This window comes from Mus caroli, unplaced genomic scaffold (assembly GCF_978045245.1).
Source record: "Mus caroli unplaced genomic scaffold, Mus_caroli_1 scaffold_20, whole genome shotgun sequence".
Classification (NCBI taxonomy): Eukaryota; Metazoa; Chordata; class Mammalia; order Rodentia; family Muridae; genus Mus; species Mus caroli.
In genome coordinates, this window is record NW_028227275.1 from 20,964,312 (window position 1) to 20,991,593 (window position 27,282).

General features: G+C 44.8%; 1 protein-coding gene across 14 annotated transcripts in view; it reads left to right on the forward strand.

Moving 5' to 3' along the window:
- Sorbs1 (sorbin and SH3 domain containing 1) overlaps window positions 1–27,282 on the forward strand; it is a 226,687-nt gene that overhangs the window by 162,622 nt on the left and 36,783 nt on the right. For 9 of the 14 annotated variants that reach the window (XM_029472826.2, XM_085833983.1, XM_029472830.2 and 6 more), the window contains 7 exons: window positions 4,091–4,138; window positions 4,247–4,376; window positions 6,673–6,787; window positions 12,072–12,155; window positions 15,896–15,961; window positions 16,509–16,610; window positions 19,955–20,004. In XM_029472826.2, coding sequence (XP_029328686.1) covers window positions 4,091–4,138; window positions 4,247–4,376; window positions 6,673–6,787; window positions 12,072–12,155; window positions 15,896–15,961; window positions 16,509–16,610; window positions 19,955–20,004 — 595 coding nt within the window. The remainder of the gene's footprint in view (window positions 1–4,090; window positions 4,139–4,246; window positions 4,377–6,672; window positions 6,788–12,071; window positions 12,156–15,895; window positions 15,962–16,508; window positions 16,611–19,954; window positions 20,005–27,282) is intronic. The other 5 variants (XM_085833985.1, XM_021151938.3, XM_021151939.3 and 2 more) reach the window with 2 other exon arrangements.

The following is a 27,282-nucleotide window of genomic DNA, read 5'->3' on the forward strand; positions in this document are numbered from 1 at the left end:
GACTCAGAAGGCTGAATGAAGATGGGATTGGTGAGCCTTCTCTAGCCTGTGGGTCCCTCTAGGCTTCTGGTCCCTCTCCCCTTGGGTCCCTATAGACTGTCTCCCTTACTTTCTTTCTCACTTCACCAGCTTTTTAAAGGAGTATGTCTTCTGCAGCCACTCTCCACCCTCCTGTGGCCTTTGTTTTCTGTCCCTTAGTATTCGATAGTCTTTAACCAAAGCATACATAACCTGTTACTCTTCTCCCCGCCCCTGAGGCTTGGCATCCTTGTCCTCCCTTATCCTTCTTTGCTTTTTCTTTGCCACCCCAGACTCTGCCTTTTTGTTTTGGAGCGGGAGGGGGGTTGTGACTCCCATCATATATCCTTGCTCTTGCATGAATAATGCATAAGAAGGAATTGTGTTGAATAACGGATTAAGATCATGTTTAAGTGAGCCATCATTATCACAAAAAAAAAAAAAAATCATTTTGGGTTTCAAGGCCTAAGAATGGCACACAGTTCATGGCTCTGTGGATGCTGCTTTGGGCTGATCCTCCCGTGTTGTCAGTTATGTAACATTTTAAACAGTTTTGATGAGCACTCTCTCAGGCTGACTTTCAGAATTGTATAAGTTCTAAAGAGTAACAGCAAAATCAACCCGGAGGAAGTTTTTAGAAATTCATTTAGTATTGTTCTTGTGTTTGAGAAGGCAGTCATGCAGTTCCTGATAGCCCTAGGGCTGGCTATTCTGCTCCTAAGGCCAGACTGCCAAAGCCTGGGGAGAGCCGTTGGTGTGCCAACACCAGAGCCTGTCTGGGGCCTTCAAGGCACCAAAGTTACAATGTTCACCCTGCCTGTGTGCTGCACAATGTTCAGGCTTCCTGGAATGGTTGACCTGGGAAGTTCTGAGTGTTGGTGCCAACATTTAATGTTAGTTGCTTGCCGTTCCAGGGGGCACCAATAGCATGTGGTCCCATCACAAGCAGGAACCACAAGACCCCAGCTCAGAGAGTCCTCTCTGGCATTATTGTCAAGAATCCTTGGAGGATGTAGCCATAGGATTTGTGTTGCTTGCTTATAGAAGGTTTGAGAAAGGTTTTGCTTCGTGTATCTTACGGTTAAGCAGCACACGTACGCATACTCTATTTGCACAGCTCTAGCAGGACTGGTAGAAGGACAGCCTCACGCTCGGGTTCCTCACGCTGTGGTCATGCTAACTGTATACCCAGCTTTCTCAGTGTGGACTTGCTTACCAGGAGAAAGTTTCAAACAGCTGGAAGTGCAGGCTGTAGCAATGTTATCTGTTATCCCTGGAGGCCAATAGGAGGCAGAGTGAATGTGGTGTTGGTGCCCTAAAGGCTTGCCTAAGCATATCCTAGGGCAGGGTGGTGAGAAAGTGGGGCAGAGGCTTCAAGGCTAGAGATGGCTTGGCCTGTGATGCCCTGTAGTTTCAGGACACCTTTCTTGGTTGGCTCATGACTTTAAAAAAAAAAAAAAAAAAAAGACATTTTTAGTCTCCTTGCCCAGAATTGGAGATACAAAGGTGAATCAAGAGTACGTGACAAAGCAGCTACCCCTGTCCCAGGACTGAGGTGATATCAGAACGATATCAACCCTTTTTCTTTTTCCCCTCCCTCCCTCCCTCCCCTGCTCCTTTCGCTCCTTCCTCCCTCTTTCTTTCTTTCTTTCTTTCTTTCTTTCTTTCTTTCTTTCTTTCTTTCTTTCTTTCTTTCTTTCTTTCTTTCTTCTCTTCTCCCCTCCCCTCCCCTCCCCTCCCCTCCCCTCCCCTCCCCTCCCCTCCCCTCCCCTCCCCTCCCCTCCCCTCCCCTCCCCTCCCCTCCCCTCTCCTTCCTTCCTTCTTGTTTTTCAAAACAGGGTCTCTCTGTATAGCCCTGGCTGTCCTAGAGCTCACTCTGTAGGCCAGGCTGACCTAAAACTCAGAAATCCCCTGCATCTTTCTCCCAAGTGCACCACCACTGCCTGGCCTATGTATCTTTCTCATTCACTATGTCACTGAGGGCAGTTTTTCTTAAGAACTCCAGGCCCTGATCTTGTGTTTATAAAATGAGGGGTTTGTGTTCTGTGATATAACTATTTCCAGCTATTATTAATGGGACTTTGTATTCTTATTCTCAGTCATAAAATGAGGTAAAATTTTCTTGTATTAGACGCGTAAAAGAGATGTAGAAATTAATTGTGGACCCTGTCATAATTGCCGAAGTTCCTCGGATTAATCCGTTTGACATCTGCATGCCTTCATAGAGTCCCTGAACTTGTGTCCATGTAAGAGCCCTGTGGACACTGTAGAAAGCGAGACGCCGCCCTGGCCATGTTTAAGTTAGAGTGGATGAGACTGCTCTTCTCACCTGTACCCAATAATAGCATAAAGAATATCAATTACAGTCTGGCTGATGTCGCTCTTTATGTGAATACATTTAAATACATACTTTAAAATCCCTTTAAAAAATGAATCACTCCAAAAGCAAACAAAAAGCTGGGGCAACACAAAATTATTCAGAGCGCTTTTTCCAAAACTTTTTCTGATTCCATCTCATCTCCCTACTGCCCTATTTTTAGAAACTAACAAATAAACTTAACATACCCAGTTTATAATAGTGAACGGAGAGTGGATTTTGATGATGCATGCCTGTACTTCCAGCACTCAAAAGGCTGAGGCAGAAGAGTTGTAAATTAGAGGTTAGCCTGAGCAACATAGTAGGACCCTCCTCATCCCACACTAAAGAAGAAAGGCTTAGCTGTGTTGGTCCCTGTCAAGCCTTGGTGTTGACCAGTTCTTAGGAGAGCAAGGGGAGGGTGGGGGCTGGATGGAGGGCAAGGATCCCAGGCATCCCTGGTGCCTATCTGTTTTAGCTGAGGGACACCTGGGACAGACAAAAATGGGAAGAGGAGAAGGGACAAAAAGGTAGGAGCTGTCTTTGACTACCACTGTACTCAAAATAATGGCAGTTCTAGCTCTGTTTACATTTCATAAAACATTCTGACCTTTTCCGCTCTGATACTTAATTTGCCCAGCAACAAGGACTTGATTAACACTGTCGTTAACTTGTCTTTGCTGGCTAGGTCACATGCGTTGCTGAAAGAGTGCTACAGAGCTTAAGGGATTGATCTGGTCTTCATTCTAGGTGCATGTACCCTAAATTCAGATGAGCAAGATATTAGACTTTTAGGTACTCGGGAGAAAAAAAAGATGTTTAGGAAGGATTATTATGGATGTCATGACTAAATACCTTGTACTTGGGACACATCTGTTTTGGAAAACAGTTCCTGTAAATGGACTTGTGATCTGATTTTTGCTTTTAAAAAGCCAGTTCCATGAGGTGTTCAGATCACTTTTTGGTCATCTCAGAATCCAGGATTTAGTTTGCCTAGGGGAGCATGCACACACTCCCACAGAGCTCATCATACTCCATTTGCATCATGGGAATTTGACTTGCTGCAGACTCAGTTTAGATACCCACCCTGAGCAGTGCTCTCACAGGGTAGACCTTACATCAGCTGTGGCAGTGTTAGGTCCTGAGAAATCTATGCATGGAGCAAGGCTGACATGTAATAAAAACAGATTATGATGTGGATGCTCTCGAACTCAGCTACACAGTCTCTTCCCCAGTCTGAAGAACGTATAAATCAAAGCTACCGTTGGGAGCTAGCAGCCATATTCTTTTGACCTCTTCTTTCTACCCAGTAGCACCTCTAAGCCTTAGAAAGAGGCCATGACTCCCAACGGGCCAGACCAAAGACTGAGCATTGAATAGCTGGATCCATGTTAGCCCCTGCTTCTCAGACACAGAACCCAGCCCTCCAGATTTGCTGGTGGGCCTTCTCTTTGTGAGGAGTCTTGTCCCTGTATGTTACCTGGTATCTGGAAGCACTTTCACCAAGCCGTGTTGGATCAGATAGATTCTTGCCAGCCTCAGGGCTCTGCAGTGTACTCTGTGTGGTGTTAGCCCCTCCTGGCTTGAGTCCTCTCCCTGCTGGGTCCCTGGAGTGGCTGGATGTCATGCAGGACTGTAGAGGTGGGGCTGGGTGTGCACCTGGGATCTGTCATGTTAGTCTGTTTCCCCTGATTTTTTTTCTTTCTTGTTCACTAGATGATGATTCTGATGTCCATTCCCCTCGATACTCCTTCTCTGACGACAGTAAGTGACGGAAGCCCCGGCTTATCGGGGAGGAAGCGGGGGAATAGTGACAGCTTCGGGGTTTAGTTTTCTTCTGAGCCTAAAGTATTTTGTGCGTACTTTCTCCAGCAAAATCTCCCCTTTCTGTGCCTCGCTCAAAAAGTGAGATGAACTACATCGAAGGGGAGAAAGTGGTTAAGAGGTCTGCCACACTCCCCCTCCCAGCCCGCTCCTCGTCACTCAAGTCCAGCCCAGAGAGGTAAGTGACTTCCGAGATGCTTGTCCCCAGTGTCTGAGTCCCAGCAGCCTGCTGTGTTAGGAACAAGAAACTTGAATCCCTGCCCGGTCACCTGGTCACCGGTCGGCAGCAGTGACTTAATCTGAGTCTCCATATCCTGTGAACTGAGGATGAAGTCAGTGTGAGTACCACAAGAATACCACAAGAAGAGATCGCACTTGACCTTCCTGTCCGGGCCTTGCTCGTAGCATGGGCGTAATTAATGTCAGCCATAATTACTATAACCTTTTCTCTGTTCGAGAGGGTTAGTAATGAACACAGAGCCTTCCTGAATACCAGGCAGGCACTCTGTCGTGGAGCTCATCTTTGGACCCTCTTCTTGCACTTTTTCTTTTGAGACAGCATCTCACTAAGTTGTCCTGGCTAACCTTGAACTTGCTCTGTGTGTAGCCCAAGCAGGGTTTGAACTCTCAGTCTTCCCCCCCTCAGCCTCCAAGCAGTTGGGATTACAGGCCTGGACCATCAAGCTCTGTTATAAGAAAACTCTATACTTGGAAGTTCATTTACATATTCATAGCAAACACTGCAATATTAAAATGCAGCTATATCCTGTAAGTCTCTTTCACTGATATCACACGTATCGGCATAAATGTCCCATGAAGTAATCGTCTGCTGTCATGTGGACAGGTGTCCCATGTGTTTTCTGGCCCCAGCTTTTGCCAGTCTCCACAAACTCAAAGGTCTGCAACAGATGAAACTTACTATATTTTCTTAAATTCACATCCAGTTTCATACCTTCATATCTCCATGGGCAAGTGAGTGACTGTTTTAAAAGCCCCACATGTGCTTGATACAACTACCTTATGAGTATGATCATTAATAAAAAAAAAAAAAAAGGGTGACACATATGCCATGAAATTGTGGGTGTGTTCAGTAAGCACCTACTGGGCACATTCTATGCAGATGGAACCAGACTTTATAGAAGAATATACAAATCGTTGTCCTAGCTTCCAGAAAGTCTCAACCTTTCGTGAAAAAGAAAATATAACCATAGTGCAAAAGTGCAGCAGTGTTCCTGCGTAAAAAGTTTGCAAACAATTTGCAAAGATTCACGCATCCTATGAAATCCCATCTCTTGGATGTCAGGCTGAAAATTGGGATCAGGGCTGGTAAGAGGGCTCAACAGGTGAAGGTGCTTAGCGCCAAGCTTGACCTGAGTTTAATTTCTGTAAGGAACATAAAGATGGCAGGAGGGTGACCCAATGCCATAGAGTTATCCTTACACACGCACACGCACACACACGCATACACACACAGACACACACACAAACACACGCACACACGCACACATACACACACACACACGCACACACACACACACACATGGTATTAGGGTTTCTATTGCTGTGATGAAACACCATGACCAAAAGCATCTTGGGAAGGGAAGGGTTGATGTCACTCACAGTTCCATCGAACAGTTCACCAAAAGCAGTGAGGGCAGGCACTAAAGCAGGGTAGGATCCCGGAGGCTGGAGCTGAATCCGAGGTCATGGAGGGGCGCTGCTCACTGGCCCGCTTTCTTATAGAACCAGGAACCACCAGCGCAGGGATGGCCCCGCCTCCCTGACATTTATTACAAAAGTGCCCTATACCTGGATCTGATGGAGGCCTTTTCTCAACTGAGGTTCCCTCCTTTCAGACCACTGTAGCTTGTGTCAAGTTGGCATAAAATTAGCCAGCACACAGGCAAATAATAAATCTTTAAAAAAAAAAAAAACACCCTTTGACCCAAACTGAGATGACTATGTAGCAGGTTCAGGCACAGAGCAGGAAAGAACACAGGGCACACAGCTGTTGTTTAGTGAGGGCTGCTGTGGCCATGGCATGCTGCCACAGAGGGCCCCATCTAACACTGAGATGAGCGAATGCCCCAGGAGTTTGTACAGTACTGAGATCAGCTGGGTGGCTAGGGCTTGAACCACAGCCTGGCAGCTCTGCATAAATTGTGTGGGAGTCCAGGCGTGTTTGGGGAACCTTATAGTCACAAGAGGCAGAGCAAGGTGAAAGCTTTTTACCAGGATGAACCCTGCTGCATTCCCCTTCCTCCTTCCCCTCTCCATCTCCAAGTCCTGGTTTTAAGCACAGGGTACCTCGTGCCCCTTGTGAGCCAAGACAGAGATTTAATTGGGTTGTTCTGAGAAGCCGGCTAATAGAGCTAAATCACTGGCCTTGCTTCCAGTTTTTATGCTTTGGATATACAAACTCCTTGATCAAGGGTGCTATTTTCATGAAAATAGGATTTTTTTTCCTTCTACAGAAACGACTGGGAGCCCCCAGATAAGAAAGTGGATACGAGAAAATACCGAGCAGAGCCCAAAAGCATTTACGAATATCAGCCGGGCAAGTCTTCGGTCCTGACCAATGAGAAGATGGTAATGTGCATCTGAAAGGTCTTTTGTTTGCTCCTGTGCAGTTGGAGCGTATTCTTTCCCCACTAGAGATAGACGTGCTTTGTTTAGAACAATGAAAAGAGTTGAAGTATTTTCACCCTTTGCATTTCTGCAGGTCTTCATAAATTAGTCCCGAGTCTGCTTTTTAAAAAAAAACTGGTTTTTTTTGTGGCTCTGTTGTTCCATTTGTGCGTGGTTTAACTCATTTTAATTTTCTACTAACAGCGATTGATCTCACTTATTTTATTTTATTTTATTTTATTTTATTTTAGGGGAAAAAAAGAGTACTACTTTGTCAAAGTTACTGAGTAAAAGTTATTATTTTTTTTGTAGGTAATTTTTGTTCAAAATGGATGACTATTACAGAAATGACCAGTCTAGCATTAAAATCATTCAAAGATAACCAATAGAATGTTGTAACTTGGGGTAAAGTCCAGGCTGTTAGAGTTTTATCTTTAGGTCTGCTGTCTTTGATTGGCAAAGTATTGAGAACTAACATAAAAAATCAGTTTGGCTTATTGTCCCTTACACAAATTCACACCTCTATAAAAATTAGGTGGGAAAAATGTGTGGAAATTCTAGGCTGCCATGGAAAAGTAGCCACTGCTGCGAAATAGGAAGACTTTACAAACCGATGAGTTTCGTATATGCCAATCCTGTTTCCTTCCATTCACCCTTCGCTAGAAAAAAGCTGGCTCAAATTGTGGAAAATGGTTAAAGATTCTCTAAAGCTCCAGCAGCCGTGCCACAGCCCTCTGGCTGGAGAGCAGGATGGAGAGAAGTCTCCTTAAGAGCTGATAGCCTGCCGTTCTATGTGTTTTTAGGGGATAATTGATTTGACTTTTACTGAAATGAGATGTGATGTCTTTATAAGTGCTCGAGTAATTTTAATTAGGAAAAAGGTCCTTGGTTCACAGAAACACTTTTAGAGCTAACATTCTTTTGAGTTTGCTGGGCAGACAGCGAAAGGCAGACTTCCTTCTGTTTCCCTGCCTCAGAGGGAGTTGTCTGCCGACAGGAAGTATCCCAGGCGTAATGAATGCAACTGCAGCCTTCAACCCAAGGGTTCCTGGAAAGAAAGCCACACTCTTTAGTAATAAGCAAGTGATCTCGGGGATTCTGGAGGCCCTTGGGTGCTTTTGATTGGGCAATGGCCATTCATGGATTGTCCAGGCCTTTACTGAAGGCACACCCTTCTTCTTAAGGTTGTCTTTGTTTCCCCTTCCTTCTCTTGGTCTTAGTTGTTCCATCTCTATATAGAACTAGGACAGCGACATTATTTTGCTTTCTCCTTTGCTCTTAGTGCTTGGGATCACTGGGATTATTTTTTTACAAGCACCGGGCAGTGCCCCACAGTGCCCCGTGATGCCCCATCTTTGGAGTGGTGGAGACTGTCTACAAGGACAGCAGAACACCATCTGGTGTCTCAGGTCAGGAGCTCCTCTGTAATGCTCCAGGCCTGAGTCCCACCCGTACTGGCATGCGGGCACCTATCCAACAGTTTAATTCAGTGCCCTTCACCCCAGTTAGCTCCCTCCTTCCAAAGAGAAGTTGTCGGTTTTAGAGAGGAATTTCAGTTGAATCTTAATTTTTTTTTTTGACAGTGGCTGAATTGGTCCATTATGCTTGATCTTTTTTAAGTCCTGCTATTTTAGTCACGTGAACAGAAAAGCTGCTATGTGAATTTCAATGGGAGCCTTTCAGTGTGAGCCTTGCCTTTTGGAGTTATCTGGCTGGCTGGGCTTTCAGCAGCACCCCCCATTCATATACTTTTTGAAGAGAGCTAAAGAATCATTTCAGCATCGCACGTGTAAACGGGTGACTTAGAGATGTCGGCTCTACGTTAGATTTTACTTTAGTTTGCTTTTCTCTCCGTGAAGAAGGAGAAACCCCACTTTTCCTTCCCTTTGAGGTGCCCAAACCTGCTTCATTCTGCTGATTCAAGAAATGGGCCCGGGCACAGCTAATTGATGCCATCAGGAAGAATGTTAAACTACATGGATTGTGGGGGCTCCTCTTGCCCTAGAGCTTGCTCACACTACCCAAACCCATAAAACACTGTTACCCTCAGAATCCCTGGGTGACTTCCATTCCTGATGACCTATTCGCCTGTTAGGCATATTCACAAAGGACTAAATCCTTCTTGCCTCCCTATCTGTAAGTCAACCTTTCTCTCCGGCCTTGGACTTAGAGATGTATGGTTTAGTCCCAGTTGTCAGGAATGTCTAGGTTTTATTCCTTAATACTTTTTCTTTGCTTTGCTGAAATCTCCCCAAAGGACATGAGCCCTATTTAACCAATATATAGATACACCCTTTTCATCCTGAGCCCCGGGCTGGATGTTGGGGTTTATATTTCATGGGTGTGTGGTAGCAAGGACAGATGTTGGGATAGTAATTGCAGGCACAAAATGAACACGGAAGTGTGAGTGAGGGGTTTGCCCAGCCCTGTCTCTCTCGTCCTCTTAGTAGGAGGGTGAGCGGGAAGATAGCATACTTTACAGAATGCTGGATGGGTTATGGGATGCCTGAGCTCTGGGTTCTAATCCTGACTCTACTGTGTGCCTTCGGGCAGTCATTTAATCTCCTTGAACATCAAGGCTTCCGTTTGTGAGTAGAAATATTATCTGGCCCTCCAGCCTGGCGGAGGAGTATGGGTATAAGAGCCACGAAGACTATAAAGTGAACACACCATAATCATATGATTTACTTAATTGAAATTTGAAGCTGACCAGCTTCAAATTCTCTGGCTCCTGTTCAAGCATCAACACTGTCTTTGAGGAGGTGACACTTGCCTGGCAAGCCACTTGCCCGTTCTGTGGATTTTATCAGGCTGGAAAAAGAGCAGCCCACAGCAGCAAAGACCAGACCCTGGCACTGTAGAAGTGTCATGGCTGTGGGAACAGAGAGCCCCCTTTGCTTCCAGCAGGGGTGTCCGTTCTGAGTCTGTTTCTTGATTGGTTGCTGCTCAGTTACACCTGGCAACCTAATGCAGGTATGAGCACTGTGGGTAATATCTTTTTATCTTTATGACTGGGCAGCTCTCAGAACCGAGGCCTTGGATCTAAGTTATTTAACATAACCTTTTCTTTACTCAACACTAGCCTTGGCAGTCAGCTATCCTGCAAACATCATTCAAGAATGAAATGAGTTAATTCTTTTAAGGCTGTAAATATTGTAACTTTTTGGCAGCACCCCAAAAGAGTTGGTATGTTAGTACATTAAAAAAAAAAAAAAAAAAAAAAAAAAAAAACAGCAAAAACAAAAACCCTAACCTATTCCCAGGGAACAGTTTATAAATAGTCTTTGTAAGAATAACAAATACGAAGTAGGTTTCATGAAAAGCCATCATCCTAGATTGTAGAATGAGCCAGTGTCTAAGCCGTCATTCCCAAACGGCTTGGGGTTTGTGGACCTCTGCTTTTCACCGAATAAAGGCAGAAGCCAGACTGGAGAGATGACTCAGCTGCTAAAGTGCTGAAGGACTTGAGTCCAATTCCCAGAAAAAGAGTAAAAGGAACACGCTTGGTGGCTTGTGCTTACAGTTCTAGCCCTGGAGCGGTAGAGCCAGGCAGGTCCTTAGGACTTACTGGCCAGCCAGCCTAGCCCAATTGGCAAGCCCTGAGTGACTGAAAGACCCTGGAATCAGAAAACAAGGTAGCTGGCTTCTCAAAATCTCTCACTTAAAGTTTTCCTCTGATATCTACATACATGCGCATAGATATGTAAACCCATGTACACACACACACACACACACACACACACACACACACCAGACACTATTTATGTCTGGATGGGTAGGCTTTTTCCTTCAGGATGGAAACTCTAGAAGAAGCTGCTCTTGATGCACATCAATTACCCTGTAGTTTCAAATCATATTTCAGTTTAAGTCTCTGACAAGTGTCCATATCCTCTACTTTTAACAGCAGAAATGGACAAGTAGCAGACACTTCTGGGGAACTGGGAAGAAGGGCTGGATAAAGTCAGACAGTTTGCTGCTTGCACAGAGCTAAAAACTATCTTAGTGGGTGGTGTCAGTACATCCGGGAAGGACTACTCTGGGGCGCAGTACCGCTGAAGACCTGTAGGTGGCGCTAGCAGCAAGCTGTTCTGTGCCATCCACCTTAGTGGCCATGAGGTAGCTAAGTTTCTTGTGTGATATCTTCAACCTCTGAATAAACTGTACATTTTTGTATTTCGGGTTGTTATTTAAAAAAAAAAATCAACCTTTTGTAATTTTCAGAGTTCTTAAGAACATATGAATTTATTAAGCAAACCTTGAACTCAGTGAACCTAAGTCCTTTTATTAGAAAACTTGATTTGATTTCTAATCACCCATTATTAGTGTTTTCCAAAAAGTAGGTGATATTTCTTAGATAAAAATGCCAGAACTTTAACACACAGCTGATGAAATATCAAATTACAGGATCAAATTATCAATCTCCATGACGTGTCTTAGCATAACTGCAGTGAGGGGATCTAACTTTGGAGCGTCACCCGGAAGTTTTCTCCCCGTTCTGTTCTCCGTCCTGTCCAGCTTTTCTGTCACTCGTTTTCCTCAGTCCTTTAACATTTATCTGTTAGAACGCAGAGTGTGTGCTGTCCGTGCTCATTCCCCACGATGCTTGTTTACAGTGGTTTTTCCCCTCCTGTCCTCTATTTTGACTTACATCATTTTCACTTTGCTGTGTATGACACATGGTATCTCACCTATTCATGTGCCATTAAAGATGCAGTATTAACCAGTTGGCTTTTATAAAGCGTCAGCATCTGCATTTATCTTGAAAAACCTTAGGGCAGCCTTGCAAATAAGTACTAAAACCATCCTGGCCCATAAAAACCGTTTGCTTTATTCTGACATAGATGCTGAATGTTTGGTGTGCTCACAGTTTATGTGCTCACAGTTAATGTTCCCCCACCCCCACCCCCTGCAAGAGGAAATAAGAACTTTGTTTTCTCTAACGCTGAAATGATTAAGAATACAGCTCTGCCCGTATTTAGCTTTGTGGTGCCGGGTCGCAGTGTGGTGCTGGGTCCTCTCTATCCAGTCCATCTGCCTCTGCTGTTGGACTGAAATCAGATACCTCACTGCTGCCTGCCTCGGTTTCCCTGTTTTTCTGGTGTCAGTAAAACTGGACAGTCCCTGCTGTTGAAGCAGGCGCTGTGTAAGCCAGAGCCGCTGCATCTCTACTGGCCTGTTCCTATGTAATCTTTTACATAATGTTATCCTTCTCTTTCTTCCATTTCCCTGTCACCAACCCTTATAGAGTCGGGATATAAGCCCAGAAGAGATAGATTTAAAGAATGAACCTTGGTATAAATTCTTTTCGGAATTGGAGTTTGGGAGACCGGTAAGTGTAATAGCCTCGGTGGTTATACACCTTGTGAAATGATGCTGTTGGTGCCTTGCGGCTGCTACAGAATCAGGTCTGTGTGAGGGATTCCGCAGTGGGAGCAGCTTTGATAACTGTCAGATTGTATTACCTCACTACAACCCAAAGGTTTTCCTCAATGCACCAAGAGGGGACAGTGAACTCTGAGGTACACCTTCCTAGAACATCCAGAGAGTGACCAGGGCAACATTTGTCCTAGGACCTCTCTCTGCCACCTCCAACAAGTATCACATGCCTGGTGGGTGGCATTTTTTTTTCTGCCAGGCAGTGACAACCAATTCATGAAGGTTTATGAAGACAGGCAGGGAATGTGTCACTAGGAAGGGCAGGGTTATGGTGCCTCATCTCACGTTTTATACAGCACGCATGCAAGGCAAGGGCATGCAAAAAACAAAATAAGACAAAAAACCAACTGCTGCCGGGCGTGGTGGCGCACGCCTATAATCCCAGCACTCGGGAGGCAGAGGCAGGCGGATTTCTGAGTTTGAGGCCAGCCTGGTCTACAAAGTGAGTTCCAGGACAGCCAGGGCTATACAGAGGAACCCTGTCTCGAAAAACCAAAAAAAAAAAAAAAAAAAAACAAAAACCAACTGCTTCCCTGTGCAGATATAACTCCTGTTCAGCCCAGCTAAAGGCAGCTTTCAGGGAATGATTTTTCTGAGTTGGGCTAGTATCATTTGGAAGGGAGGGCCGAACTCTAGAAACTTTAGTGTTCGGCAGCTTCCCTGAGGTGTTTCTGATTTTTTTTTTTTTTTTTTGGATGGGGGTGGTTCTTTAGCCCTCTGCCCAGCCAAGTTTCAAACAGGACAATCTGTCGGAGGTGATACACTTTAAACCTGTAGTTACTTTAAATTCTCATAGTGATAGACTTGAAAACTGTAGTTACTTTGAATCCCCAATTATAGCTGCAAAAAGGAATTTATAGGTGGAAGAGTCAGACCTAGAAAAATAAACACTGGACGTGAGTCTGAGACTCTGACCACTGGTTTGGGTCTCGGATGGTTGTTTTATCTGCAGATAGGAAGTGATTTTTACAGTTCAGTAAATGTTAAATCCCATGCTGTGTATTTTTTCATTAAGATGAAGACAGGCAATTCAGGCTGGCACCAGGGAATTGCTGATTTGGCGTAAAGATACTGAGCTTGAAAGTTAGGAGTGCCCAGCTGCCAACGTTCTAACTGGAAGAATGGGTATTCCTCCTTTCTGGGCACTTGTGGATGCAGTCATGGCGCCTCTTCTCCTTAATCTGTTGTTGGTGAGCGCCACCTAGGGGCAGTCCAGTGCAACTACTCTCCCTCCCCAGGGCACAGTGCACAGCTCATTTCTTCTCCTTTCTCTCTCCCCCTTTTTTAGATACCAAATTTAATACACAGTCTTTCCACATGCAGTAAACTGGACAGTAGTCCTTTTCCTTAAGACCTGATCAATTATGAACAGGTATTGATATGTGCGCTCCCCTCCGAAGCACTAATTGATGTCTGCGACAGTGATGTTGTACTGACCTCATGGAAAACGGGAGATACTCATTTTCAGTTCCATGCCAGTGATTTTTGAAATCCCCTTCAGGATTTTCAGACTGCTAACCATGCCCTCATCTATCAAGTAACTAAGCCAGTTTAATCTGAAAGTTTTTGCAAAAGTTAGGGGACCTTCTTTACTAATTTATTACTAGTGATGCATTTTTTATAAATCTATCACTGCAAACACGTCTCGTTGATATTAGACAATACTTCAGAGTCCCAGCCTTTAGTAAACAGGTCCTGAGAATAACTTGGTTAATTAAGAGCTTTGCCAAAAACTGTAACTCACCTATGTAAACACGGAGGGCATGAACCATTTGCCTAATAATTCTTTCTCTTGGGGAATTCCTTTTTGTGTAGCCTTAACTTTTGAAGGTTTGTCAAAAGAACATGGGCCACATCTCCAGGAATCTCAGTAAAAGAACATTTATATATGGTCTGAGACATCCCCAGGGTGGGTTTCTTATCTAGTTGAACCAACAGAATTCAGGAAGGAGGTAGGAGAGTGAGATTTTTTTTCCTTTCTTCTCTCCTATTCTGATTACAGTGGGCCAAAGAATACACGGCTGTGGTAAAGCCATGAGCTGTGGCAGTTGGTTTGGAAGCTGTGTTAGCCATTCCAGAGTCTGCTAGTCACACATGACCCAGGTTGTCATCGATACTTTGTTTCTGTTGTTCTCACACTAACTTAGGCCTCTCACTCCTAGAACCACTAGAACTTTGATACTAATAGTTGCCGAGTTCCCTTTTCTCCCTGAACCTCCTTTTACAAAGCCATTCAAAAAGAACAGAAAATTGCAACAAGATCCTGATTGGTGACCTCGGTATGTCCCCATGAAATAACGACTGATTTAAGACTTCAGGGACCATTTGGGGGTGGGGTGGGAGCAGGGTGATTATTTGAAGCAAATTTAATTTGTAGACACTTGCTTATGGAGTTCTGTGACAAAGTAAGAAAGGTGTGGGGGGTAACACGTGTTAAAAAGTCTACTTCCCAGACAGCCACTGAGGTAAAAACGAACGGTCGCTGCTCTGTCACTGACTTTGCAGAACACCTACTTCACATATGTGGAAGACCTGCTGCTGACAGGGGGGACACAGCCAGTTCTTTGCCTTTGGAGAGGTGGTACGGGGACCAAGAGGAGCCACCTTTTACTCTCCCCTTCCCTTCAGTTTCTACAGAAATTGATTTGATGTCTAGCCACAAACTCAAGGCAATGTTTCTCGATATTAATCCCTCGAATGTGTCTGTAGAATTAACGGACATGAAACTTGCATGCAATCTGTGGAGCTTTTAATGATCTCCTGTGTCTGATCTCCCCGGAGGTCATAACATGGTAGATCACAAGTGTACACAGGCAGAGTCAGAGAATCCCACACTGTGTGAGAGAAGTTCAGAGTTAGAAGTTTCTGGAAGTTTGCTTAGCTCTCACTGCACACAAACCCTTGGTAAGCCTACAGCATTCTCCTGGCAGATTTTCAGCGCTCTGATTGTCCATGAAGGGGGTTAAAGAACAAACATCTTGACCTCTGACCTGCCAGGGGGAAGGGGCGGAGCCTGCCTCTAGCGCTACTGCTGTCGCCTAACTCTACTTACATTATGAAAGGCCAGTTGAGCTGCAAGCATGAAATGGTCACAGCACTGTCTGAATTCCTACTCTAGATGCCAATGAATCCTACTGTGGATGCCGCTGCCACACACCAGAGGGTCACCCTTTTAGGTCAGCCTCTACTGGACAGACTTACAGATTTACACATTTATTAACATGCAATGATTTTTTTTTCTATAGTAGGAAAGACTATTTTAAAAATGTGAAAATCTCCAGGGTCAGCCTTTGTTTGAAGAGAATAAGAAAGAATTAGAGTTTTTAATTTGTTTAAATTGGTTATTGATGCTTCCCTCCCCCTTCCCCCCCGCCCCCGCCTTTTAGTTTAAAATTTTTAGTATTGAGACTCAAGGGTTGATTTGCTCTTGAAACTTATACTTCCTAGTCAGGGATTTCAGGTCCCCCAGGGGCAGACAGCTTTGTGTCCTCAGCCAGGATCCCAGTCCTTTGCTTTGAGTTCACCTCTCTGTGTTGGTCCGGTTCCTAGCGTGCCCCTCTTTGTTTGAGCTCCCCATGTTTGTCGTTATGTCTTTATGCTCATTTCTTCATTTCCTCCTCTGCTTCCCGTCAGCCTCCCAAAAAGATATGGGACTATACTCCTGGAGACTGCTCTATCCTTCCTAGAGAGGATAGAAAGGTAATTCCGTGCCTCCTCCTCCTCGGACTGTGTGCTAGATCTCTAGCTTTGGGTGCCGTGAGTGTGTTGTGGATTTGTGTTCTTCTCTTAAATCTTTTTCTTTTTTTTTTTTTAAACTTAGTAACTTGTTTGGCTTGGTGATAAAACTATTTAATGAAGTCCGTGAGACATATACTAATGTTTAGAGGTTGGTTTTGGTTTGCTTTTTTTAAAAACAACTCTCATCACGGTCACTATACTCTGACACAGAGGAAGCAGGGCCTTTCCTCACAGGTAGGTTTCTGTGCCATTTGTAGTTCTCGTTAGACCTAGAATAGATGTCTGAAGCTCTGTTACTCGGGATTTCCTTGAACCTGCCTAATTTTGCTCTTTCTGTGCTCATGTCTTTAAACTAATTTCTAGTGAGCCCTTGTGATTGAGTCAGGCCACCGTGACCCTATTAAAAAGTGACACTAAGAACAAAATTCCTTTTCAAACGTAACCCTCCACTCCTTCTTCTTTTCTCTAAACTAAAACATTCTTTCTCATCTTTTCTTTCTCGAACCAGACTAATCTAGAGAAAGATCTCAGCCTCTGCCAAGCAGAGTTAGAGGCAGATTTAGAGAAAGTGGAGACGCTTAATAAAGCACCCAGTGCAAACTCGCCACAGGTATTTCCAGTTTTTCTCTTGCTGTTGGTTTCTTCTCAAGCTCTGCTTTGTTCTTCTCTGTTCTTTGTTTTCTATGTTGAAGGTGAAGCTGCTAGCTTTAAGATGCATGGCTTTCTGTTTATACACACATGTACCACATACACACACACGCTACACGCACACATACACCACACTCACACACTACACCCAGTCAGTTGTTTGTTTAGAACCCTTTGGAACTTGGCATATTCCTTAAATTATCTTTCATATATATATACAGGATAGCTGGATTTGAACTTTCCCCCACCCACCATGCCCCATATTTCTACTTTGATGACCTTTTAAAAGTTCTTTCCTTTGCCTTCTTTGAATTTCCAGAGTGCTATTTGGGGGGCCAGTTTTTCTTTTTTTTTTTCTTTTTTTTTTTTTGTCACCCGGGGAGATGCCAACATCAGAGGTCATTTTGATAGACATAGCAGTAGAAACTGGGCCAAGGCATTGTCAGAGTGGTATTTGTCATCGTAAAGGCCAGCAAGTTCATGACAGAAAACACACTCTAGATATCAAACAGCCTGGATGCAAGTATTTGAAACTGGGCCTGGGTTAAAATGTAAGTGTTTAAAAGGGAGGGACTTGGGGCGGCGGGAGGGAGAGCCAGTGCAAGGTGAACAGTCTTCTAGGGGGAAGCTGAAAGTTTGCTGAAAGTGTGCTTTGGGTTCCCTGACAAGCCTTAAGAGACTCTAATGAGGAAAGAATGGCTTTCTGTGGACATTGCTGTAGTGGCCAGGGAGGGCCACAGACTGTGGGAGGATGTGTGTAATTGATAATGGGTCTATGCTAGATGTAAGAAGTATTGAGGCCACTGGTTCAAGGCTAGAGACCAGGAAAGGGCAGAGAAACCAGGATTTTATGGTAGCCTATTTGTGGGTCTGAGATAAAAGAGTGGGAAGCCATTGAGCTGGTACATAGAACTTAGATTTGGATGAAGAAGACAGCAGTGGGTGGGCCCTTTCTCCCTCAGAACTGAAAAGAGACAAAGAGGTAAATTGTCACACATCCTGGTGAGACAGGTGATTGGGGTGGAGAAAGCTGGAGTGGGATTCTTGATTTCTAACCAGGTTGAGACCAGACCAAGACCTAGTATAATGCACTGTAGGATTATGGGCTCAAGGAAGAAACTATCCCAGCCTGTTCTGGAATACGAGTTATGGCTGTGCGTCTGTCCTAATAGCAATGGCCAGCATGCAGGATGAGAAGTCTAGTAACGAGCAGGCCAAAATGAATCAGGAGATGCTTTCATAGAAGTCACACATCTGCAGCTCATGCAGAGATGGGGGCTCAGCCAGACCTGATAGCTCCTTACTCCAGTTAGGGCCCAGACCCTGCCAGTGGCACCATGGTGCAAGGAAGTGCCTGATGCATCCACCCTCCATTCCCTTTGGTTGTCTGTCTGGTGCTGTTAGCCTTGAGCATATGTTAGGTATGCTCACAGGGGTTACACACACACACACACACACACACACACACACTCTCTCTCTCTCACACACATGAGACTGCCTTCAGGATATGACAGTGGAGTCCATACTTGCTGGGGATATCTGTTTTGAGGCACCTAGGAAACATGGAAAGAGTATATGTGTTCAAATGGATAAGACAGATCAGCTCAGGCTGGAGAGATGGCTCAGCGGTTAAGAGCACTGACTGTTCTTCCAGAGGTCCTGAGTTCAATTCCCAGCAACCACATGGTGGCTCACGACCATCTGTAATGGGATCTGGTGCCCTCTTCTGGTGTGTCTGAAGAGAGCAATGGTGGTGTACTCATATGCATAAAATAAATAAATAAATCTTTTAAAGGGGGTGGGGCAGATGAGCTCAACTAGAAATCTTGGATGGGATGGGCAGGTTTGGGAAAGACTGTAGCCTCAGGAGTGTGACTGAGAAGATGTTGGGTTTCCTTCTGATCACTGATGATGGGGGGAGGGGGAGGGAGGGAGGGAGGAAGAGAGAGAGAGAGAGAGAGAGCACCATTCCCTTAGAGAAGTTGAATTGAAGGTAGAAAACATGTCAGAGGGTGAGGGGGCCACTGCAGTAGTGTAGGCAGCGAGTCTACACTGTAGAGGCACCAGCAGGGAGAAGGAGAAAGATTGGTAGGGAGAGGCTGTCCAGGGAGTTTCAGTGGGCTAGCTTAAGTAGTTGCTGTGAGGGATGAATGAGCTGGGGAAGGAAAGGCTGTGACTGTAGGGTTTGGAGCAGACAGCTAGAAGATTAAGGATAGTAGCAAGGCTGAAGGAAGCTAGAAAGAGACTCCATGTAGAGAGGTCAAACCGTGGAGTCCGTTTCAGGTATTTGGCTCCTGAGTTGCTGGCTTGGGATCAGGATATTGAGAAGGCAGTAGGAACCGTAAGACTAGATCTTAGGAAGCAGGCAAGTGCTTTAAAAATCTATCAGAGTTGCCTACAGAGGAGCGATTGTGGGGGCTGAGTGAGGAGCCACCCGTGAAGCCACCTCCCCCCCCACCCCCACCCCCACCCCCGTCATCTCCTCTTCCCTAATCCAACAGCCTCCCTTTCTGTTTGTTTCTTGTTCCTAAATGTCTCTTCTCCCGGTGGTTCGTTCTTACACTGGTTACTAGTAGAGATGGCGGTCACCATCAAATAGGAATATCTGTAAAAGTTAACTTCTACATTGATTTATTTAACACAAATACATTGAACCCTTGACATTTTTATCCCCCTGCAGTACAAAAGAACCTCTGAACTCTGTAATGACATTGCTCTCGCTCTCTAGCAGGCCTGGGTTGATCTCTTCCTTTTGTTAGTGGCCTGCCATTTTATGAAGCACCTCCCAACCTGGACTGGCAGTGTGGTGTGTGGATTTTGTGAAATTGTGTCTCGTTTTCACACTTCTCCAATGCACAGGCATAAATGAGTTGTGTAAATATGGCATGGTCATCTTAAAATGCTTTTTAGAATACAGTCTCTCCCTAGAGTGTTGTGTGCTGCTCTCGGATGTGGTATCTGGGGTGCATGATAGGAGCTACAGCCTTAGCAGAATGTCTGAGGATTGGGGAAGATGGGTGAATGGGCTTCTGTTCCCTGGGATTGCAGCTGAGGAGGAGTTGAAGTCCACTTCCAGGCTCACCTATGTCTGTGGCTGCATCTCCTGTGAAGCAAAACCTAGGACCCCTAAATCTTTGTTAGCCCAAAGTCCTTGTGTCCAAGCCTCTTGTCTACATGACCAAACTGAAGTGGCCTGTCTCCTCCCCCTTTGCTTTGCAACCTGTGAATTAACACCAACCTCATATACATATATATATATATATATTTTTTTTTTTTTACATTGTTCTTTCTTTATCACTTTTACAGAGCTCAGCAGTCAGCCCGACTCCAGACATTACGTCAGAGCCTCCTGGATAGTAAGTAGCCACTCCTATGTTTTCATGGCTTAATGTATCAAGGACTAGACAAGGGTGAGAACAGCTGGTGGGTTGGACCATGATCTATATCTGTCTTGTGGTGTCCCGTGGTAGGCAATAAAGGCTTTGGCCCTGGGGAGGGCTCATGGCCCTGGGCTGTCACATGCTTTGGGCTTTGTCTTCCAGTAGTTTGATGGTATTGTAGTTTTCAAATTAGTTTTCTTTGGTTCTCTCTTCTTTCTCCAAATTAACTTTAGAGATTCATGTTATGTTTGATAGCTTTATCCCAGGTTGATGTCTTTAACTTTGGAATGTGAAGTTATTTGTCTGAGCTTATTTTAATTTTACTTACTTTACACACATATATGTGGGTATATGTCTGTGAGTTGTGGGGTGTGGCTATGGAAGTCAGAGCACATGCTATGGGAGTTTTCTTCTCATCGTGAACCCTGGGAATCTGTCAGGTCATCAGGTTTGCACAGTGGGTGCTTCTGTTTGCTTAGCCATCTTATTGGCCTATTTGTCTACATTAGAATCAATCTTGCCCTCAGTGGATTCCTGAGGGAAGGGATTGTAGCTAGGATGTACTGGATCTAGAATAAAGATACAGGGGCTGATAGTAGGGTTAGTTCCTCAAGGCAGTCCCACCATGTAGAATGTGGAGCCTAGATTTTCATATGGACATGGATTTTTTTATTATTATTATTCTGCCAATTCTTAAGAATTTGGCTGCACAATGCATGCATGCCCCATTCACTTCCTCGTGGAGTAACTGATAATAGGGATACAGGGATGGGTTTATTTTCTCTGACAATGAATTAAAAAGCAAGAGAAAGGGCTGGAGAGTTGGCTCAGCGGGTAAGAGCACTGACTGCTCTTCTGAAGGTCCTGAGTTCAAATCCCAGCAACCACATGGTGGCTCACAACCATCTGTAATGAGATCTGACACCCTCTTCTAGAGTGTCTGAAGGCAGCTACAGTGTACTTACATATAATAAATAAATAAATCTTTAAAAAGAAAAAAAAAAGCAAGAGAAGGAAAGAAATGGAAATCTCGGGTGTCCCAGCAGAACTACCGTGTGATACCTTGGAAATTAGGATCCCCTCTTGGCTCCCAATTTCATTAATAAAAGAGTTTTAAAATGGATATACCTGTAGAAGTTTGAGGAGCGCTTATTAGAACATAAAAGGGGAAGACTGGGGCAGGCAGGCTGTCAACCTCTAGTGCCTGGAAGGAGAAAGAGGGAGAAAGGAACAAAAGCCAGGCTGCTTGAGATAGGCAATTCCAGGTCAGCCATGTGACAGCAGTCAGCCTGCGGCCAGCACAGGCGCTTTTGAAAAAGTCAGGAGTTAGGGGGTTTAAGTTAAAAGTGTAAGTTCTGGCCAGCAGCTGAAAGAAAAATACAGAAAAGAAGAAAAAAAAAATTAAACACCTTCTAAGTCCGTCTTGAGAAAGGCTTACTCCTAATCTAGCTGAACCTCATGGTAGTCAGATTCCCAAGGATGTACTTGGAGGAAGGAATTCTGGGAAGGAACATCCTAAAGTGAGCCTGCCTTACTACAGACGATCCTATAGCCAGGCTGCCAACCTGCCCCATCGGATTAACCTTTACAGGAAGAGAAGAGGGCATGTCTCCACCTAGAGGTAGTGTCCATTTTTTTTACATGACCATGGTCTCCTCTAACTCTAATCCTCTCCCAGAATGCCCTTCCCAGGGCTTTGCCATGCAGCTCTTATCCTGTCTGAGTTATTTTCAGGGCTACCTTTATCTTACCCTAGGAGATCTGTAGTACATAGCAAGCTCCTACGCTGTATAAAAAAGTTCTGCCTGAACTTTCTCATGCCCAGGCTCACGCTAGTGCTTCATCCGGCCTCTGCATCTGCTGCCAATTATCTGAGTTATTTGTGGATACTTTCTAACTGTTATTATAAACTCTTCAGGGACAAGACCTTCCATCTTCAGGGTGCCAGGTAGATAAATTTGATAAATTTGAGGTATGGCAGGGTTTGGTTGCACTGGGCATTTTAACCAGGACTCTCCCCACACACCTTGCTTCAGCATTGCTTGGTATTAACCATTGCTGCCTGGCCTTCCCTCTGACCCTTCATGCCTTCTCCCAGAACTGCCCAGAGAAGGCAGCTCAGCGAATTCCTTAGATCTGCTAGCACTAGGCTACTTCCCACAGTAGGAATTTTGGTACGGTCCCTTGACTTTCTGGGGGATCCTCTCACCTTCACAAAATAAGTATAGTGAATAAAAGACAAAGCGGTGGCAGAGGAATGAAGTATATGTAAGGGTTAGAAGTGTTTGGAAGAGTAAGTCACTACCATGGTGATCAGTTGGGGCTAAGAGCACAGATCTCAGTGACATACAGATCTTAAGTTTATTGAACACTTACTGTGTCCTCTTCACATTTATTCCCCTGAGCATCCCAGGTGCAGGTATAACATGTGAGGAAATGGGCGTCCTAGCTCAGTGTTCTGCACACAGTTCATAGCTGATGATACTCTGGGCCAGGTGTCAGTAGCAGCACCTCACCTAAACTATACTGATTCACACTTAGTAGGAATGTAGCCAAAAGCATAATAAAGCCAATTTTGAGCTGTTGAATACAATATAAGCAAGCCTTTGCAGTACTAGCATTTTGAGTCACTGTCACAACGTATGTCTGGTTGAATGTTTTATTCTCCAACTGTCTCCAGACCTTTAAGTTTCTCATTTTCATCTAACCACCGTTTATCATTTCTGCATATTCAAGCTGTCTTCACCTAACCGAAAGAGCTCTGCTCTGTTCAGCCAGCAAGTGGCACTCAAGGAAAAGCTGCTCTTTCGGAACCCACAGAGAGCAGTTTCCTTGATCTGAGAACAAAACACAACCTGAAGAGCTCTAGAAAACATTGGAGATTTCCCCAGCCCCTAAAAATATACCAGAAGCCTGTGTGCGTGAGAAGCCTGTGTGCGTGTAGGCGTTTGGATTTAGGAGCCTTTATTCCACCAGCTTTTGTTTAACAACCTTAAAGGGCACCAGGCTTAGGAAGATTAACCAACAACCTGCTGGAGTCACTGTGGAAGGTGAACCGCATTTGTTAGTGGTAACTTGAATCCAGCGTGGCATATGTGATGCTGAGATCCAGAAGGGGGCGGGCTCCTCTCACTGAATGGAGGAAGAGAGAGATCAAGGGAGACTTGAGAGAGAAAAAAAGAAAAGAAGAAAAATGAAAAACTGAGTAGCGGGAACATTATATTATAAGATTTTTAAAAAATGATTTTTTTTTTTTGGTTCATCACAAAATTCTTTAAGATGGAACTTCTAGAGAACTGTATAGACTCCCTCCCACAAAGCTACATTCATGCAGTGGCCTGTATTTCTTCCTAAAATAGTCAACTGGCTTTGAACAGGAAAGATTTAAGATATTTTTAATTATATATTTGTGTGTGTGTGTGTGTGTGTGTGTGTGTGTGTGCCTGAGAATTCAGTGTCCTTATGATGAAAAGTGTGGTTGCATCCCCTGGAGCTGGAGTTATAGGTAGTTGTGAGCTGCCTGAAGTACTGGGAACTGAACTCAGGTCTTCAGCAAGACCGGGGTTATGTTCTTCACTGCTAAGCCATCTCTCCTGGGCTAGAAACTTTGATCAGTTATGTCCCTTGTTCAGTCTTTCTACCTATGAGAAAGATTGACCCATAGAAGGTGCTCAGTAAATACTTGTTTGGTAAAATCTCACATGTTGGGTCGTCATATGTCTTTCTTTAGATAGGATACCAAGAGTGACTAGCAGCTGGGTGGGGCCATAGTGGTAATGAAGTGACAATTGGGCAGTAGAGAGAGCAAGGGAATTACTGTGGACTATCAAGGAAGCGGGGCCTGATGGCTGAAGGAGACTGGCGAGGAGAAAGGCGAGGAAGCACCGATTCCTCAGACTGTGAGCTTGAGTAAGGGCAGGGTGGCTGTACAGAGCCAGCTTTGGTTCGGGATGTGTTGGGTTGGAGATGTTTGGAGAACATTCAGGTCGTGTGGCTGGCAGTCAGCTTGGAGACGGACAGAAAGGTGTACCGGTTTTCTGATGGGTTCCCTACACAATCTCACCACCAGTGTTAATACTGCAAACGAAAGAAACTGAAGCCAAGAAAATCATCTTGTTTGCAAGCTTTAAAAACAAACAAACAAACAAAAACAAAACGCCAAACAACTCGAGCAGGAGTGCATCTCAGCTGGGCTGCTGCGTTCTTTGTTGGAATCTGGCTTTTCAGTACCCTGTCCACTGACCCTGGGCCTCTCTGTTACACACATGGAAGGTACCCTGTCCTCTGCCCCACACCTCTGTTACACACATGGAAGGCAGCTGACTCCAAGTGATCGCTCACTTTATCCTTCCAGTGAGTGTGCTTTTGTTGAAACCTCTTTAAACCCTGTGGCTGGTTCTTCGTCTCACAGTAGCTCAGCTCTTCGCCCTGTGTCCCAGCCAGTTCAGTTAGCATACATGGGATTCAACACAAACTTCTCAGAGCTGAGCTTCTGAACCTGACTGGTTTTGTTTAATGTCAGTAGCTGCTAATTCTGGTTGTATCTCAGTCACTCAGCCAAGGATCCCGTGTGACTTCTTTCAGCTCTGATCTTTTTAGATTTAGCAAAGTCCTAGGAACTCTATGCCCTTAAGCAAAGGCAGTCCCCACTCTGGTCCTCAGTTTCCTCTTTGGAGCAGTGGAACACATGACCCATCCTTAGGGGAACTGTTTGAGATGGTGTCCTTAAAAACATGTGTTGAAGCTCTCAGATACTGCTCTTAATAAGATGCCTCAGTGTACCTCAACCATCTGGGGAAAGCATTCTTTTGTCAGCTTTGGTATCAGAAAGAAAACATTTGTCTGGAGCAACTGCATTCCCAGAGGTTTCCTGAGTGCTGGCTTGTGGATCTGTGGGAAGCAGGAAGAAATGGGTGGGGCACAGAGAGCAGGCAGGCTGCGTGGGGGAGTGCCGAGGGCTGCTGAGGTAGGTGAGGCAGCTGTGGGAGACTAAGGGTGGGCTGAAGCTCTGCCTGAGGCTGACGTGATTCAGAACGCACAGGTGGCAGGTGGAAGTTGGCCAAGTTACCAGCCAACAGCAAGGGCCAGGCAGGGCCCTCATGCCACCAAAGTCCTCTGTCCCCTTAGCTGGGGGCTGACAAAGGACAGTGGATAGCTTTGCAGTTGGGGGTTGTACAAAAGGGAGAAGTTTAATTAGGAAAACAAGAGTTTAAAAGCCAGTTTAGACGAACGCCCACCTTTTTGAAAGTGGTATCTATAGAACTACGTTCTGGGTTCACCATTTTTAATGGGAGCTGATTTTTTTTTTTTTTTTTAAATCAGAATCTTGGGATGAGAGGACAGAGTGTTTATGTGGCCCAAAAGCTTTAGGCCTGACCCCTGAGCCTAGGAAAGCCAAATCCTTTTCTCTGGAGGTATGGATGGTCCCTCCAAGTAAACTTTGGTCAGTTTTCAGGTCAGGAAATGAAGTTGATTTTTTTTTTTTTTTTTTTGGGTTTTTCGAGACAGGGTTTCTCTGTATCACCCTGGCTGTCCTGGAACTCACTCTGTAGACCAGGCTGGCCTGGAACTCAGAAATCCACCTGCCTCTGCTTCCCGAGTGCTGGGATTAAAGGCGTGCACCACCACACCCGGCCTGAGGCACCTTATTAAGAGCAGTATCCGAGAGCTTCAACACACGGTTTTTTAAGGACACCATCTCAAACAGTTCCCCTAAGGATGGGTCATGTGTTCCATTGCTCCAAAAAGGAAACTGAGGACCAGAGAGGGACTGCCTTTGCTTAAAGGGCATAGAGTTCCTAGGACTTTGCTATATCAAAAAGAATAGGAGTCAGGATCTCTAAATTAACTTTTTTTTTTAAAGGAATTTCGAAATTCATGGTTGTACATATCAAGACATATCATTACTCAGCCCATATGCCAGCTTTCACATTTAGAAAATGTAGCCTCTTGTTCGTTCCAAACATTCATTGGGTGTCCTTGTCTGCGGTAGAGTCCACGGGCTCTTAGAAATCAAGGCAAGCCTAGGGAAATAGGTCAGTCCAGCCTGATTCTCTGAGGTTTCTCCAAGTAAGAGATGAACCTAGAAGGTTGCTTAGCACTTCCTTTGTTTGCATGTTTCTCAGCCTTAAGATGGGGTTCTCTCATCTTTTGGGTTCCAGTGACTTCTTTTTTCTGTTTCAGCTGAGAAAGGGAAATTCTTTTCATGTATGCTATATATAGTAAGAGGGACCTGTAGCCTCAGGGTGGTCCCCTGAAATCGTTCCTGCAGAGCCCTTAGCCTGTGGTGAGCATGAGGTAGTGTGATGCGGCAGCTGTGAGGGCTGTTACTAGTGCTGGGGGCACTTATCGACTGAACAGTGGGGACAACACTGTGTCTTAGCAGAGCATCCTTTCTTCCTTGATTCCTGGGTTTTGGAACCACTTGCCTGGGGTAGAGTCCTGGCAGATGATGATTGGTGGTAACGATGTCATGAAACTCAAATACCCTTAACTCCTGCACCATTCGAACCACTACCTTGTTGGCCAGAAGGAAGTATTCCAAGACACCATCAGAGAATACGATCTACATAGCATCCAGTGGTGTAACTAGGGTTCTGGCTCTGCAATCTGCTGATCCTGCCTGCTTTGACAGGCTGTCTAATCTATCGGTGCTTTATTTTCTTATCTGAAAACTCTATGTGTGTGTGTGTGTGTGTGTGTGTGTTAGAGAGAGAGAGAATGACCAACAGGCACTTAGCACAATGCCTTTTATGTGGTCCATATTAAGGCACATGCAGTCACTCATACATATAAAATAAAAACAAACAGACCTTTAAAAACCTAAATGAAACGGTAGCTGGAGAGATGACTCAGCAGTTAAAAACTTGTGTAGCCTCTGCAGAGGACCCAAGTTCAGTTCCCAGCATCCATATGATGGCTCACGACCATTCATGACACAGGTTCCTGAGGATCTAGTACCTTCTTCTAACCACTGTGGGTACCAGGCATACATGTGGTACACATACATATACATGCGGGCAAAACATTCATAGGCATATATAACATACATTTAAAAACAGAGTTCATATTTACAAGTAAATGAAGCGCATAAATGGATGGCAGTGTATGTGAATTGATACATACTGTCAGGCTCTGACAGCAGTGTATATGGATATGATACATACTGTCAGGCTCTGACAGCAGTGTACACTGTGATGCATACTGTCAGGCTCTGACAGCAGTGTATATGGATATGATACATACTGTCAGGCT